Source organism: Centruroides sculpturatus, unplaced genomic scaffold (assembly GCF_000671375.1).
Source record: "Centruroides sculpturatus isolate CEXI.00-Female unplaced genomic scaffold, Cexi_2.0 scaffold1173, whole genome shotgun sequence".
Lineage (NCBI taxonomy): Eukaryota > Metazoa > Arthropoda > Arachnida > Scorpiones > Buthidae > Centruroides > Centruroides sculpturatus.
This window is the reverse complement of record NW_019385606.1, coordinates 7662-23676: the sequence shown is the minus strand read 5'-3', so window position 1 is coordinate 23676 and position 16015 is coordinate 7662. Positions and strand designations below refer to the sequence as shown.

Sequence of the window (16015 nt, the reverse complement as noted above, 5' to 3'; positions counted from 1 at the left end):
TGGCAAGTTATCCTTATCCTCTGAGCATTTTTCTGCATTATCTTCAGATCCATGCTTTACCTTTTGCAAAATGTATGTAATTTTAGATTGCTTGCTTCTAGTTAAAAGATCTTTATAAATTTCCTTATATGGTGCTAAGCACTTATGAAGAATAAAGCAAGTATGGAATAAGGGAAAAACATCTGGCAACACCAAAATCAAAAGCGTCGCGATCTGGCAACATTGAAACAAGTTTCGAGAAGGACCACCTGTATCGACAGAAGGCGAGAAGAGAAAATTTACATACTTAAGTACTAATAGTTCACGAAAATTATTATTTTTGTGAACTATTATTAGTGAAGTATGTAAAAATTTATTACATTTCCTGGTTTTACCCAATTCTCGAACCGTGTCAGAATGAATCCGTGCTATAGAAGTGCCGTATTATACGGGGGTTACCTGTAGTTGAAAATGATTATATCAATACAAGATAAATATTTCAATTTTCATATACATTTATAGGTAATCGCCAGACTGTTGGCCTCATCCAGTCCAGTTCTTTACTGGGTTGCAGCTAGAACCGTCAGCGAAGAGATATCAAAGGACCACCCGGTTGTGGGTAAATCAGAGTTCTCTGTAAAACTCTCTCAATTAATTTCAGTACCCAACAACTACATCACTTGGCACGATCCAAGAACAAAACTGATATTTGCTTATTTTTTGCTCTACTTTTTGTTTGGAATTATTATTCATGTGAATTATTTACCTTGGACGTAAGAAAATTCCATTTAAGAACTGTGACTAAAATATTTATAACTCAGTATCAACACAGAAAGCAAAAGTAATTAAATTACATGATTATTTACAATTTTTATTAAAAAGTTTCCATTTGTATATATGACTAAAATCACTTAGAATGGCAATCTTTGTGTTAGACAATGAAAATATAATGCCCAAAAAAATGTATTGATTTACCAAAATGCATGAAAAATAAATACTTCTGTAACAAAAGTGGTGTTTCAAATTTTTTAAACAATTCAGAGACAAATACATTGAATTTTCCTTCTGAAATACTACAATATAAAATTGGTTACAGCGTCACCAAACAAGACTCAAAAGAAAAACTGGATTTAAAAAAAATTACAACGGCCTTCCCTTGACAGATCCTGATTTAGTCGCCATCAACCTCTCTGTTATTGTTTTCGCATATCGTAACCTAGATGCCAATTCACGCGTGCATCCATACTTTGTAATTAAGTTGAGACGATAAGTTTTGAAATCTCTTTTTCCATCTATATAAGACACAGCACCCATCAATGGGCATAAGATGATCTTGGTATGATCGTCAAAGAAATTGATCTAAAAAAATTTATAATTGTTAAAATTAATGCATTGAATAGTTTTTAAATTAAAAACACTACAATATGTATTAATAATACCTGAAGTGTTCCATTTGCTAGATGGAGAACAATTGCACTTTTTGTTCTAAACCAGGCACGTAGATGCGGAAGACGAGAAATCTCGTCACCTTCGCGTGGTACAATGCTTTCACCAGCCTTTAATAGATGTTCATTCATGTAATTTTGAAAATATTTCAGCAGTGTTACTTTTTTAGAAATAGTTTGAGGATAATCTTGAAGTGTGTAGAAATACTCATTGCCATTCCTTTCAATATAATGAAAATTTCTAGAAAAAGAATAATGTAAAAATCTTATAAATTTTAAATATTTACAAAGTTTCAGTAAATAAAATTATACAAACAGTATTAGTATCAAATATAGTGCATTTTGTTCACATTCAAGCAATATTCCAATTCTTTCTGAACAATTTTGATAGATACTCATTTTGCTTGCTTTCTTCTAATTATCAATCTCTAATGATGAATAATCTTACAATATGTGTTTTTCATCAAACTACTATCTATTGAAACTTCAAAAATAGTTTAAATCTTCTAAAACTATTTTTAAGCACCACTTATAGCATCATAAAACTCTAATTATACTTAATTTGTGGTGAGTATAACATCAAATTTTAAAGAATATAAATTATTTAGTCTCCATGTTTTGTCTCCTTAAATTATAGCTACATGTTCACTAATTATTGTTTAGATATTATTCATTTTTCCAACTATAAACATTAAAATTCTTTAACATTTTCTAAAAATAAGTTGGAATGAACATTTTAGAGCGTTAAAAATGATTTTAAGAGTGCAATAATATTCATATTTTTCTTATCACAATATCAAAACAAGAAGTTGCATACTTCTCCAGTGAAAAATATTTATATTTAAGGAAAAGATATACAGTAGAACCTCGAAAACTCGGCTCTCGATAACCCGGCACTCCGGATAACTCGGCCACACCCTGGCAGGGCAAAAAAATCCTTAGTTAATTAATTTTCATTATAGACAGCTTTATAAAAGTATAAAAGCTCTCATAAAGTATTTTTCTGAGGTCTGTCTTATCAGGTAAATTACTGTACACAGTGTATTCATTAATTTTCATTTTCATGTAGTAAAGGCTCTATGCCTTCATAAAGGACGTACTTTTCCTTTGTTTAAGGGTATTTGGGCAGTTTATTCTCTGTTATATTCTCAAGTAAACAATACATACAAGTACAGTACAGTATTTTCTGAGGAAACACTCGTACTTATTTTTTTTAACCCCATTCCCGATAACCCGGCATTTTCACAAACTCGGCCACCCTTCGGTCCACATTAGGCCGAGTTTTCGAGGTTCTACTGTATTAGCATAAAGTTAAAATTGTATGTGGTGCCATCTGTTACAAAGTTTCATTAAAACTTATAATATTAGAAAAAGGCAAAAGGCTTAATTTTGAGGGTAGAGAATGGTTTCATAAAAAGAAAGTTGTAAATGCCAATAAATAATAATTTCATTAAATCTTGACTCCACTTGCAGTAAGACATGACCTCTTATCTATCCCATCCTTGACCTTTAACAACCAAAATTATTGGGTTGTAAGGAAAGTTTGTTTTTTTTCCCATGGAAAAAAACACAATGTTTTTATAATAAATATTTTATTGAATTATATATCAACCATTTTGGTCAAATAATTGTCATCGTTTCTGGTAGTAGCATGATTTCACATTCATAAAAGTTTTGGTCACTGCTTACAAAAAAACTGATTCAAGTGATTTTTGACATTGTCATTTTAAGTAAATGTTAAAAAATTAAAAAAAAATTTGTATAGACAAGAACAAGTAATAATCTGAGTGTGCTCGATCTGGCGAATATGGTTGGTGTGATAGCAGGTTCCATCTAAGTTATAACAGCTTCTGACGAATTACCAAACTTGTGTGAAATTTGACATTATCATGGTAAAACACTATGCCTGTTTTGTTGATCAATTCTGGCTGCCTTTTATGTTTGATGATATTACTCAATTTGTTTACTCGATGGCAGTACACTTTCGAATCAATTGTTAAATTGTCTGGTAAAAGCGCCAAAAAAAAATTTCCTTAAAATCCCACCAAAGAGAGCATTTCTCTTTAAGAACATGTGGAACCCATATATCAAGCTTTGAAACAAAACCAATTTGCTTCAAGTAATCATAAACAATTCAATTTGACAAATTTAATCTCTTCGTGATTTCACGTGTTGTTATTTGGCAGTTTGCTTCAATTATTACCTTTATTTTGTTTTCATTGGCTTCAATTGGCCATCCAGAATGTGGTGCATCTTCAATATTGAAATTGCCAGAATGAAATTTTGTAAACCAGTTTTGGCACTATCTTTCAACACATTTTCTCCATACACGTCACACAATTTTTTCTTGCTTGAACAGCATTCTTACCCCTTTGGTAATAAAAGAGCAAAATATGCCAAAAATGCTGCTTCCGATCTTCCAAATTTGATGGGACACAAAAAATAAACAATTGCACAAAATCAAAATTTTTTACAAATAAGCCTTAAAATGCTAGCTGTCAAAATATATAAAGATAATACGTTTTAGAATGAAAATGGCGGGAAAAATACGACTAATCCATCCAGTGGAAAAAAAACGAACTTACTTTCTGAACAACCTAATATCAATCAATGCTCCTTATATGCAAGTGTAGTGAATGGTCACTAAATGTATTTTATTGTAATTTTTGTGTTCAATTTGGTGTATTAATATTAGTTATGTAATTTGTTTTGTGTTTGCAAATGGAGAAACAGGAATGAATTCCGTTTCATATAAAAACCACCCTCGGGAGGCATTGTATGTCACATACCACCATTTGATGGGTGAGGCTTGTAATTGGTTATTTGACAAGTTACATGTGTAGTTAAGTTCCGGATGATGCGAGCTTTTAAATAGTGTGTATCATGTGTGGTTGGGCACATTTTCTCTTGGATATTCACCTGGACTGGACTCATAAGGACTGATTGAGTGAGAAGAGAAGGTAAGGGTTATTCACTCATCACATGGAAGGCAAGCAGTGGACTGGTGAGGTTGAGAAGAAGGAATCCATCTCCATCAACGCAAAAACACTGCATGTGTCCTATACAATAGGAACACCACGTGGTAGAGTAGATATTTGTCCAACCGTCATAATTATTATGTTTATGGAAACCCTTTCAACACATGTTGTTACATCTTGTTAGTGGGGTGAATCATCGTCTGTGAATATCTTTGTATCCGATTAGGTTAAGTTTACATTTTCCTTTGTCTTCCTTTTTTTTCTTGTTCTGTTGTTATAATAAAATTCATAATTCATGTGCCTTGTGAAGTTTTCATTATCCCTACCTGATAAAAAAAATGTCTAGATCGTTTTGACCATCCAAGACACTACACAAGTTACCATGCAAACTTTTGCTTCTTAATCTTTATCCTATCCTGGGATATTAAAATGAAATAAACACACACCTGCAGAATTTTCCCTCATTTTGACATAAAATGTAGAGATTTTCAAAAAACCCTCACAGTTGAATTTGACATTATTGCAATATTTTCCCATGTTATATACATGAATGTTGACTTTTCCAGTTTTACTTTCATAATTATTTATTTTCCTATTCTGTTTATTCAAATGATTTATATTAAACATTTACAAATAATTAATAAAGGCAAGAAGCTTTTTTTATATATTACAAAAACAAAGTTGCTTAGGACTAATGAACAGGCTTATTATACTCCTAGCATATTTAATCAACCTTTCCAAAATGCATTTTGGTCTGGCACTTTTTCAATTGGATAACATACAAAAAATAAATGGCCAGTAATGCATTTTGGAAAGGTTAATTAAATATGCCAGAGGTATAATAAGCCTGTTCATTAGTCGTAAGTATGTTTTTGTAATTTACAAATAAATTTATGAAAAAAGAAATAAATGTATGTTTATTTCCCAATAAATTCCTGAAAATCGCTGAAATATTTTGCAATACGAATACTTGAAATTTAAATATGTATTTTGGAAAGGTTAATTAAATATGCCAGGGGTATAATAAGCCTGTTCATTAGTCCTAAGTACGTTTTTGTAATTTACAAATAAATTTATGAAAAAAGAAATAAATGTAGATATATATGTATTTTAACAATAAATAATTTAAGAACTTACTGGCCATCAGCTAAAAGAATTATCCTAGTGTTATCATTGAATAATACACCAACACTGTTATCACACAACTGATAACCTAAACCATATTTGTCAGTGTAATCCACCCACTTGCTGACCCAGAATATTGGAACAGCTGCTGGATCTTCTGCTTCATCTAAAAAAGAAATTTTTTTATGCATAATATTCAACTCTACAAACTATCCATAATATTCACAATTATTGTGAATTATGATTTTTCAGAGTACAAATTTTACTATTTGTTTAAAGCTGCATGCAAACATGCAAGCAACCTGCTATGCACTACAAATAAAACAGTGCACAATCTCCTGAAATTGCTTCTATTATTAGTCATTGCTCATTCTTCTGAAAATGTGTATTCGCTATAAAATTTGAACAGTTTAGGAGAAAAATGGAAAAAGAAGAGATGATATTATTTCTGAAAAATTTTACCGACAATAGTATTTTTCATCCTAAACAAAAAATTTAACAGAATAATATACAAGGGCTATTCAAAAAGTATCAGACCTTTGGTTGGCAAAAATACATTTATTGATTTTGAGGTACAAAACCCTAATCCCCTTCAAAGTAATCTCCTTGGTAGTGTATACACTTCTCCCAGCATTCCTGCCATTGCTGGAAACACTGCTGGAACGCATCTTTTGGAATGGCCATCAGCCGGTCCGTCACACGATATCTTCTCTTGACTAAAATCGGGTTCCTTTTAGCGGCATTTTTAGCTTGGGAAATAGCCAAAAGTCACGCGGAGCCATGTGGGAAGAGTACAGAGCGTGACAAACCACAGGAGTGTTGTGTTTGGCGACGAAAGCCCAAATCAGATGTGCAGAATGGGCGGATGTGTTATCATGATGGAGCTGGCAAGTTTTGATCAACCACAGATCTGGTTGTTTGCGTTGCACAGCATCGGAAAGACGACGAAGGACCTCCTGGTAGTACTCCTTTGCGATGGTTTGGCCTTGTGGTGCGTACTCACGATACACCACCCCACGAGTCGAAAAACTGTCAACATGACCTTGATATTGCTGCGGACCTGCCGCGCTTTTTTTGGCCTCGAGGATCGTCCCCGAAAGCCTGCTGAATCTTGCGAATGGTTTACGCTCAGGTATCGCCAAGGTTTTTGGCAAAATTTGATGTAATATCGCTGCTCATGTTGTTCAGTCATTTTCCAACTTAGTGGAATCTGACGAGAGCTTGCTACATGTCCTCACTCATAGGCCAACTTCGAACGACTAACGCTTCCTGCAGGCAGGAAAAAATTCAGAGCTGTGAATGACTGTCCCCTCCACAACTCCACCGAAAAAGACCTCCCACGCATCATTGGTTTATGCAGAAAAAATAAAAGTCCGATACTTTTTGAACAGACCTCGTATGCATGTTTTGTAAGTATCAGAATTAATTGAGTAAATTAAGAACAGTTTGGCAAGCTTATGCCAAGCATTTACATAATACCTAGTTGGATAACTGCTTTTTCTGCTGGTTTTGATGCAACTACAGAAGTCAGCATGGCAAACAAATCACTGAGATAGAAATCAGGTGGAACATTGCCTGAAATAATTTATCAGTAGTTAATCATTTTTTATTTTGGAACAAACCAATAATTTTAGAAGTAACCTGTACCTGGAGCTTTAATTGCTTTGTCTTCATTCTCATCATTCTCTGACACTATTTCTTCTTTTGGAATTGATAACAATTCATCTCTTTGTGGCTTAACTGTATGCAATTCCTCTGAAATTCAATAAGGACAAATGTACATTTTTAATAATGTAGTCTAGTATTTTGTAACATGTGCTACCTTTGTTGACATCGATTAGTGGTTTTCTACTAGCTGGCAGAGGAATTGAAGATTTGTCCACCTGAGACTTTGTACGTTCAAATCTTGGAGCCATAGTTAAACAAGAAGTGGGTAATCGAGTGGGCATGATGCCTTTTCCAAAGAACATAAAAGCAGCGCATTGGTAAGTGATAATTAAAATGTCAAATAAAAAAATTAATAATGAATACTTAGTACAAAGAATTATAAATACCAACCCACGCTCAAAAATTCGTCACAAAGTATCTCATTGACACATGGACGCTGAGCAGGATCGGAACGTAAAAGCTTCTGGATTAAAACACGTGCCACTGGACTTATCTTTGAAGGAATATGGTATTCATTCTTCTTAATACGCGAACATGTATCTTTGAGACTCAATGTCTCAAAGGGTGGTTTTCCAACCAGAAGAGTATATCTGCGGAAAGAAAAATAATATTAAATACAATGAAAAAAAAATGGAAAATACAAAAAACAAAATTTTACAATAAAAATTTGCATACAATATACATCCGATAGACCATACATCAACTTCAAAGCTATGTCCTTTCTTGCTAATAACTTCTGGAGCAATGTAATTTGGTGTTCCACACACGGTCCTAATAATTTTACATTATTACATTTTAAATTTGAGGCAACATAAAATACTCAAGGAAACAAAGAATTACTTCTTCCGCTCTCCATCATAATTGACCCGAGTGGCAAGACCAAAATCGCCCAGCTTTATTTCCATTTCATCACTAAGGAACAGATTACCAAGCTTCAAATCTCGATGAATTATCTTCTCTTCATGTAAATACTTGCAGGCGAGTAGGATTTGTCGAAGGAAGTATCGCGTTTCTGGTTCTGTTATAGCCTTTCTTCTCTTGTGCATCTCCATTAATGACTGAGAGAGAAAATTTTGTTGTAAGTTATAATTTAAAATCAGAACCGGTTGTGTAACACGAGAACTACACTTTACAGTCCATGTAAGAAAAATTACTCACTCTTCTTCTGCAAAGTTCTAGAATTATGTAAACATTATTCGCATCTTCAAAAAAACTATGGAAGGTGACAATGTGCTTGTGGACAAGTGTACGGTGGATAGCTATTTCTTGAGACATCTAAATAAGAAATTTTTAAGAAGTAGATTATAAGTTTAAGATTTTAAATCTAACAGAAACAAACCCATTCAATTATTCTCTATTAAATAGTCCTTAATTGTTCTGTTTAAGTTAATAATCTTCTCAAACTTACTTTCTGCTTTTGATTATCTTTAACCAGAAGAGCCTTAGAAACAATCTTCCCTGCAAAGACTTCTTTTGTTTCCACATTAATAAGTTCATAGCACTTTGCAAAGGCACCCTATAGGAACATTAATTTTTCAGATTTACATAATGATTAAACTTAATACTATAAGATTATATTCATTTATTAATTGGTATTTATAAGTTGTATGTTTTGTAGCAAGTATGTGCCTTCTCTTCAAGAAAAAAATCCTTAAAACTTGAAAAATGAGTTAAAACCTTTCAACCATATTAGCATAATTTGGTAATTTATAGCATCGTAAGGAAGTTTTAATTTTAGCACAAATATTTATTACATTTAACTCTTTAACTAAATTAAATATATGAAAACTGATTATCTCATATGACACATTGGAAAAGATAATTGCGAGATAAACTAAATACAGTAAGACCCCATTTAACATGGGAGATACATTCCAGGAAGTTTAAGTGCTAAATAAACAAGGTCATCTTAAGACATAAATAATGTGAATAAGTGAAACAGAACAGAGAATATAAAATTTATTAGTTTTTTTTGTTTTATTTTGCAACATTTATTGTTAAATACTTTTTTGTTACATTAATTATAGACTTATATATTGCTAATATTGATATTTATTCATAAAACATTTATGAAAATCAAAAAAAAATTCAAGTAAAGAAGTTAATACTTGCAATGAGGAAGGTTCTTCTTCATTTGACATCTTTTGTTTTTTTGTGAAGAAGTCATTTAACGTCATTTGCCTTTTCCTGTTTCATTCAGCAAGCAGTTGTCAAAAGCAAGACATTGCATCCATGATACTTTATCTTGCCTTTGAACTTCTATCAAAATTTAAATCATTTTGTATAAACTGATCCATAATTTCCATTATAGTGGACTTTTTATTTAGAAAATCTGTTGAAAGTTCCTTTTGCTCCTCATCTTCAGAAATGCTAAGTTTGTCATTTTTGTGCATCTGTTGTTCTATTAACTCTTTAAGATCGTTGTTGGAAAAACTTTCATAGTTGTAACTTGCAATAATTCTTCAATATCCTGCACATTTATATTATCCAACCCTGTTTCATTAGCTAGCTTGACAATCCATTGACATCAACAATGGATTCCTTTGTGTCAACATTCTTCCATACTCCTTTCAAACATTTCTTAGTCACCTCATTCCAGGAAAGATTGATGTTGTCTACAATATCCATGATATTGTAGTTTCCCAAAAATCTCTAATGGATCCTTTATCTGCTCCATCGGTTTTTTCAATCAGTTGTTGGAATGTCCATCACAGATAATAAGCTTTAAAATTATATATTACACCTTGATTTGGTTGGATTAATGAAGTTGTATTTGATGGCAGGAAAACCACTTCTACTGGAATGCATGTTTTTAAGTCGGACAAATGAGTTGGATGGCTTGGAGCATTATCAATCAAAAGTAAAGCTTTCAGCTTTAGTTTTTAAATTCACAGTAGTATGTAACAGATGAAAAAAAATTTTCAATAAACCAATTCTGGAAAATTTTCATAGCGATCCAAGATCTTTTATTGGACTCTGAAATTACTGGTAAAGACAATTTCGAAATTCCCTTCATTAATCTTGGGGTTTTGGAATGATAAACAAGCAGAGGTTTTAATTTAAAGTATCTATTAGCATTATCACCCAGTATAAGTGTTAAACAATCTTTTGTAGCTTTAAATCCTGGTGCCTGCTTTTCTTCAGGGATAAAAATGTACGTTTTGGCATTCTCTTCCAGAAAAGACCCATTTCATCAACATTGAAAACTAATTCAGAAGGTAATTCTCTCATTCAATGATTGCTTTTAATGTCACTGGAAATGCAGCAGCTGCTTTTGTATCTCCACTTGCTGCTTCTCTAGTAACCTGTATGTTATGAAGATAGTTTGTTTTAAATCAATTGAACCACTCAACTAGCTATGAAATTTTCACTCATGTTGCCTTTTTCATTCTGAATATGGTTAAAAATTTTTCTCGCTTTTTCCATTATAATTGCTTGACTTAATGGCATATTGCATTCAAATTTCATCGCCAATCCAGATGGAATGTAGTTTTTCTATTTCCTCAAACACATTGCTTCTGGTATGGGTAATTTTTGTTGCAGAAGTCATTGTGGTTGTAGTTGCTGATGATACAATTTTTTCTTTATTTTTTAAAATTTTATGGACAAACCAGGCAAAATTACAATACAGACAAAACTTTTAATTTTGTCCGTATTCTTGAAGTTGACAAACTGAATGCAGTGCCGATATCAGATTGCCATTCATCTGCATCTAATCATCTGAGCACCTGCATTTTAGTTTCCAGCAAAATGCTCTTTCTTGTTGCTTTACTTTCTTTTTCTATTCAATCACCCATTGTAAAAACTAAAGATTGCTGTATTTTATCACAATAAAATAAAATAATATATTTATATCTTTATACACACAATAACGTTGATGATCGATCATAAATCAACTGTGACGCCGGAAACATGCATTTGAACTGCTACCGTGTTTCCCCAAAAATAAGACAGTGTCTTATATTAATTTTTGCTCTGAAAGATGCACTAGGTCTTACTTTCAGGGGATGTCTTATTTTTTCCATGAAGAATTCACATTTATTATTGAACAAAAAAATTTCCAAGTTGAACTTAGATGAGAGTGATGTATATCCAGTCGCGTCAAACTGAACTTAAATAAAACCGAAGTGAACTTATGAAGTTCCTGTGCTGGAGTAGACTTCCCACTCTCGCTTCAACTTAACCTTTTTATAGTGTCGCCATCGGGCTCGATGACCAATTAGTGCTTACTGAACCATAGCACTATCAGCATTGCCACAATGAAATTTCAAAACATACTGAAGCTCCTTTAAAAAATGTACTATTTCAATGGTTGGTTGCTTTTGATATTAATATACCTTCATACCCAATTTCTGTATTTATTTGAAATTCATATTCATAAATACAGTGGGTGATCGATTAACAAACACTTTCGAAAAAAATTTTTATGTCCGGATTACGAACACCTCACAGAACAAACACAAGAAGAAGCAACGTAAAATAATGAATACCGATTGGTCTACTCTTATCTTCGGGCAACAATTCGAAACTTTTCGGAGCATGGGAGACGTCCACATCGACGCTCAATTCGGCATATACTGATCGGATGGTATTCTTCCGAACTTTGAAATTCTCCCTTGTAATTCTAGCCCTTTATTTTCTGACGGAAACAATTCTTTTATAGTATTCGCAAGACCGTCGGGTGGGCACTCCTTCAGTTTTGCGTGGGTTTTTATTTTCGAAAGATGAGAGTATAATAGCAAAGGTAGAGAGTGGGCAGATGTCTGACGTTGCTGGACGGTATGGTTTGAACAGGTCTACAGTAGGCCACAGTTCAATCTTATCTAAGAAAGATACAGTATAATCAAGAAGACTCATGCAGCTAAAGGAGTAACAAAAATCACATCTGAGAAATAAAGAACATTGAAGAGCTCATAATGGAACCTGAAACTGATCTGACGACAGAAGAACGCCAAGAACTCTTGAATGAAGAACACCAAGAAACTTGGCGAGATAGCTTTTCTTCTGAAAAAGAGGATTAATGTCGATATCTGCTATTATTTGAAGAAGTGGGAGATGTCAGATGAACTATCTTAGAATGGCATCAAAACCAGGTTAAGGTTAATAGGCTTGAGGATCTCTACAATTACAATGCTATTAATTACTTCTAAAAANTTAAACCTAACAAAGACTATTGTATCATTAAAAATTATTTTTTTATTTTGTACAAACAAAATAAATATATTGAAAAATATAAAAACAATAAAAAAATTATACTTCAGATGTTAATTTAGTATCAAAAATGTAAAATATTTGAGTAGCCCAAGAAATAGCCGAAGATTGCAGCACCACAGCACTAGCGAAAATTGAAATTTGCCGACTGGAATGCTTTCGGATAACCAGCTTTCAGATAAACGACGCTCTACTGTATTTATTAAATTTATCCCTTAATGGCAGAGAAAATCCTCTCAAGAATTCTAGATTATTATTGGTGGGAACATACTGAGAGAGAAATTAAAAATTATGTTAACAATTGTCAAGTATGTCAGATGAGTAACGATTATCCATCGAAAAGTTGAGCCTTCTTGCAGACAAAGGATGTACCAATGAGACCATTTGAAATGTTAGGTCTTGATCATATTGGAATACTCCCATCAAGGCCAAAAAATGCAGAGATGAATTTTGATGTGTGAACAATTATTTTACCCATTATTTGTAAACTACACCTACAAGTAGTTTAAGTACAGAGACAACATTGAGAGCTTTACAGGAAAATGTACTTGATGTGTATGGATTTCCAAAAACAATCATTTCAGATCAAGAAATGTCATTTGTATCTGAAGATTTTGAAAATTTCTTAGACAAACATATCAAAACTTGTACTTTCCACCCCAAGCAAATGGACTTATAGTGCTCTTTGTTCTTTCTACAATACACATCTTTAGGAAATATACTGATGATATCACAGCATGAAAACAACATGTATCAACAGCAGTATTTGCTTAAAATACAACGAAACATAAATCAACTCAAGAGTCCTTTATACTTACTCCATGGTTTTGAACCAAGAACATCAGATATACAAAGACTAGAGGAGGGACAGTCACTCAAGAAAACAGGATAGATAGATTGAACTGTTTGTTAATCAAGTACAAGTTGTTGAGAATCTTGCCTATGCTCATGACCAAAATAAACACAATCTAAGATTAATTAATTAAGGAACATGACTTGGTGTTGTACCGTCATTTAAGCAGACATAAGTTTTAAGGCAAATGGAAAAGACCATATATAGTGAAGATAATTAATCCTGTCAACTATCTCATTAAAGAAATACATGATGATGACAACAAGTTTTGTACTTAAAAATCAAATTCATCCTTATAATCTAAGAGCTCAAGAAGGTCTAATTTCTAGCGATAAATTTACTTACTGAAGACTACATTAACTTTATGACAAGGAAAGAAGACTGAAGGTGTTACTGTAATAGACAATAACCAAATAACATCAGTTAATGATGAGTTTTAAGAACAAATGTTTGTATTGAAATTAAACAAGCTTTATTATGAATGATTCTTTTTTATTTTATGAAACTGTCCTTTTCCATATTTCTGACTTATTAAACACTAATTTTATAGTGTATTTTGTAGACATATGGCAAGTTTTCATCAATTATCTTTATTTAGCTTTTTGTGCGCGTTTCAGGCTATGCCCCTCCTCACTCAACTTTTTAATTTATACAACGTGTATCCTAATCTTGTAAAATTTGATTTTTTAATTAATTAACTGTTTCAAATCCTTTTTGTGGATAGACAATTATACATTACAGCTTTTTCCTCCCCCTTTCTTCTCCACCCCTCTCTTGATGTTTCTGCTGGTATTTTTCTGCTGATGAAAACTTGCCATGTGTCTACAAAATACACTGTAAAATTAGTGTTTAATAAGTCAAAAATTATGAATGATGTTTGTTTTGTATTATTAGTGTTTGAATTTAACTTTTGATTTCTATGACACTCAACTTTATTTTTGTTGTTTGTTCTAAACAAGACAAAAGCAAGTGGTTTGTTTAAAAGTATTCGCAACAAAACATAAGGGTTTTTTAAGAAAAAAATGGCAACGATAAAAAGCTGAACAGATCAAAACTCGGAAGGGGAGATTAGTTGTTTTGGAAAGAAAGCAGATGGTGGCCAAACTGTTGTAAATACATTTTACAACAGTACTGGTTAACTTGTTTAACATGTACAAAATTAATGAAATTTTTAAAATATACACACATTAAAGTCAATTTTGCAGTTATAGTCTATAAATTTAATTTTTATGTAAGATAACGAAACCAAGATACTTTGACACCTAACGTTTTCATATTGTTGAGTAGACATTCATTCCAACAGATTAGAAAATGCATATCATATCAAATTCTATATTAGAACGACCAGTAAAAGTTACTGTATCATTTAAATATATATAAATGAACGACCTAAAAGTAACTCCTACCGACCAATCTTAGCGACTGCAGGTAAAGAAAAGACTGGGTTACTTTGAACACAGTAGATGTTAAAATCCAAGTCAGAAAAGTTGAGTGAAAAATATATTGATGTCAGGAGACCGTGAAAAACATCCACACAGAAAAAATTCGCGTTAAGAAATTCAAGTTGGCGTTAAATGACGTTTAATCCCTTTGTTATTTCTGAACAATGATCTGCACACGATTAAAAGAAAATTAAAATATACAAAATATATAAACTTCAACTATTAGTTGACTTTGTTTCGAAAATATTGCAACCACTCTACATACAGATCTAAATGACCACTAAATAACTCTTCTAATTCTTCAGTTGCAACTCAAAAACAATTAGTAAAATGAATCAAACAATCAAATTTTATTTACAATTTTTTATTAATTTGTTTCGGTACCTTTGTTTGTTGTAATTATTAAATTATTTATGGACTTGTCATTGTGTCCACCTGCTACTTGACTCAACAGAATCAGGCTTCAACCATATTAAAAGTTTTTAAATCACGTCTATTGTTCTGCATTCCAGATTTTTTAGAAGTTTTATTATAAAATTTAAAACGGAATTTCAACATTTAGAAAATTTTAAAATTGATTCTAGAGATTGATCGGTTAAGAAAATTGGAAATTTCAATCGACTTCAATGAAAATTTACCTTTCCTAAGAATCGTCCACGTGAATACCTCTTTTTTGTCGTCGGATCGATCAAAAATTCGGGTATTTCTCTAGTTGAGATCTCTTCCTTCTTCTTAGTAGTCATAATACTAAGTTTTTACTTATAATAAATAATGCGTAAAACAATATTTAAATGTATTAACTTCTCCAACTAGCTGATATCTTTCGAGCATTTTGAATTTCCCAACTATTTAAATTCAAATTCGGTTTAGCCAATAAGAAGCTATCTAGAAGTGTACTCTCGTAGCGGACGTTTAGTGTGTTGTTAATTTATGTTCGTTTAAAATTTGAAATGAAATTTATTAAACTATTTAACATTTATTAATAAGAATTAAATAAAATCACATTATTTTAAATTATTTAGAGTTCTTGAAGTTATAGTTTAGTTTTAACATCGATTTTTATAATTGGCATAGAGGGCGCATGGTCGAAAAGTAGTAATGTGGACGTGCGACTACAGTGGCTAGAAAATATAGTGTCGAAATCGAGCTTATTTTCTGTCCCTATATTGGAGGTTGCCGCAAGAGGCGCTGCTGTCAATCGTTGTGCTACACGGGCTGTATCATCCTATGTTTATATTGGTTTTAAGTGGGATTTTTAAGCATAGTAAATGTGCTGTAGTCAAGTAAAAGAATTTAGATCGATAATAAATCATA

General features: G+C 32.2%; 2 protein-coding genes across 2 annotated transcripts in view; one reads left to right on the top strand and one right to left on the bottom strand.

Moving 5' to 3' along the window:
• LOC111640533 (GPI mannosyltransferase 2-like) overlaps nucleotides 1–784 on the top strand; it is a 10791-nt gene extending 10007 nt beyond the window's left edge. The window contains exon 3 of the mRNA XM_023386549.1: nucleotides 502–784. Within this exon, the coding sequence (XP_023242317.1) occupies nucleotides 502–756 (255 nt within the window). The 3' untranslated portion in view covers nucleotides 757–784. The remainder of the gene's footprint in view (nucleotides 1–501) is intronic.
• Nucleotides 785–1109: 325 nt separating this feature from the next.
• LOC111640532 (serine/threonine-protein kinase PLK1-like) lies at nucleotides 1110–15591 on the bottom strand. The gene is made up of 12 exons (XM_023386548.1): nucleotides 15340–15591; nucleotides 8604–8711; nucleotides 8354–8470; nucleotides 8036–8253; nucleotides 7871–7966; nucleotides 7586–7785; nucleotides 7350–7481; nucleotides 7175–7282; nucleotides 7007–7102; nucleotides 5540–5693; nucleotides 1419–1665; nucleotides 1110–1338 (listed from the first exon to the last, which is right to left on the bottom strand). Exons 1-12 carry the CDS (start codon nucleotides 15442–15444, stop codon nucleotides 1120–1122), a joined length of 1800 nt encoding a protein of 599 aa, XP_023242316.1. The 5' UTR covers nucleotides 15445–15591; the 3' UTR covers nucleotides 1110–1119.
• Between the last annotated feature and the right edge of the window lie 424 nt (nucleotides 15592–16015).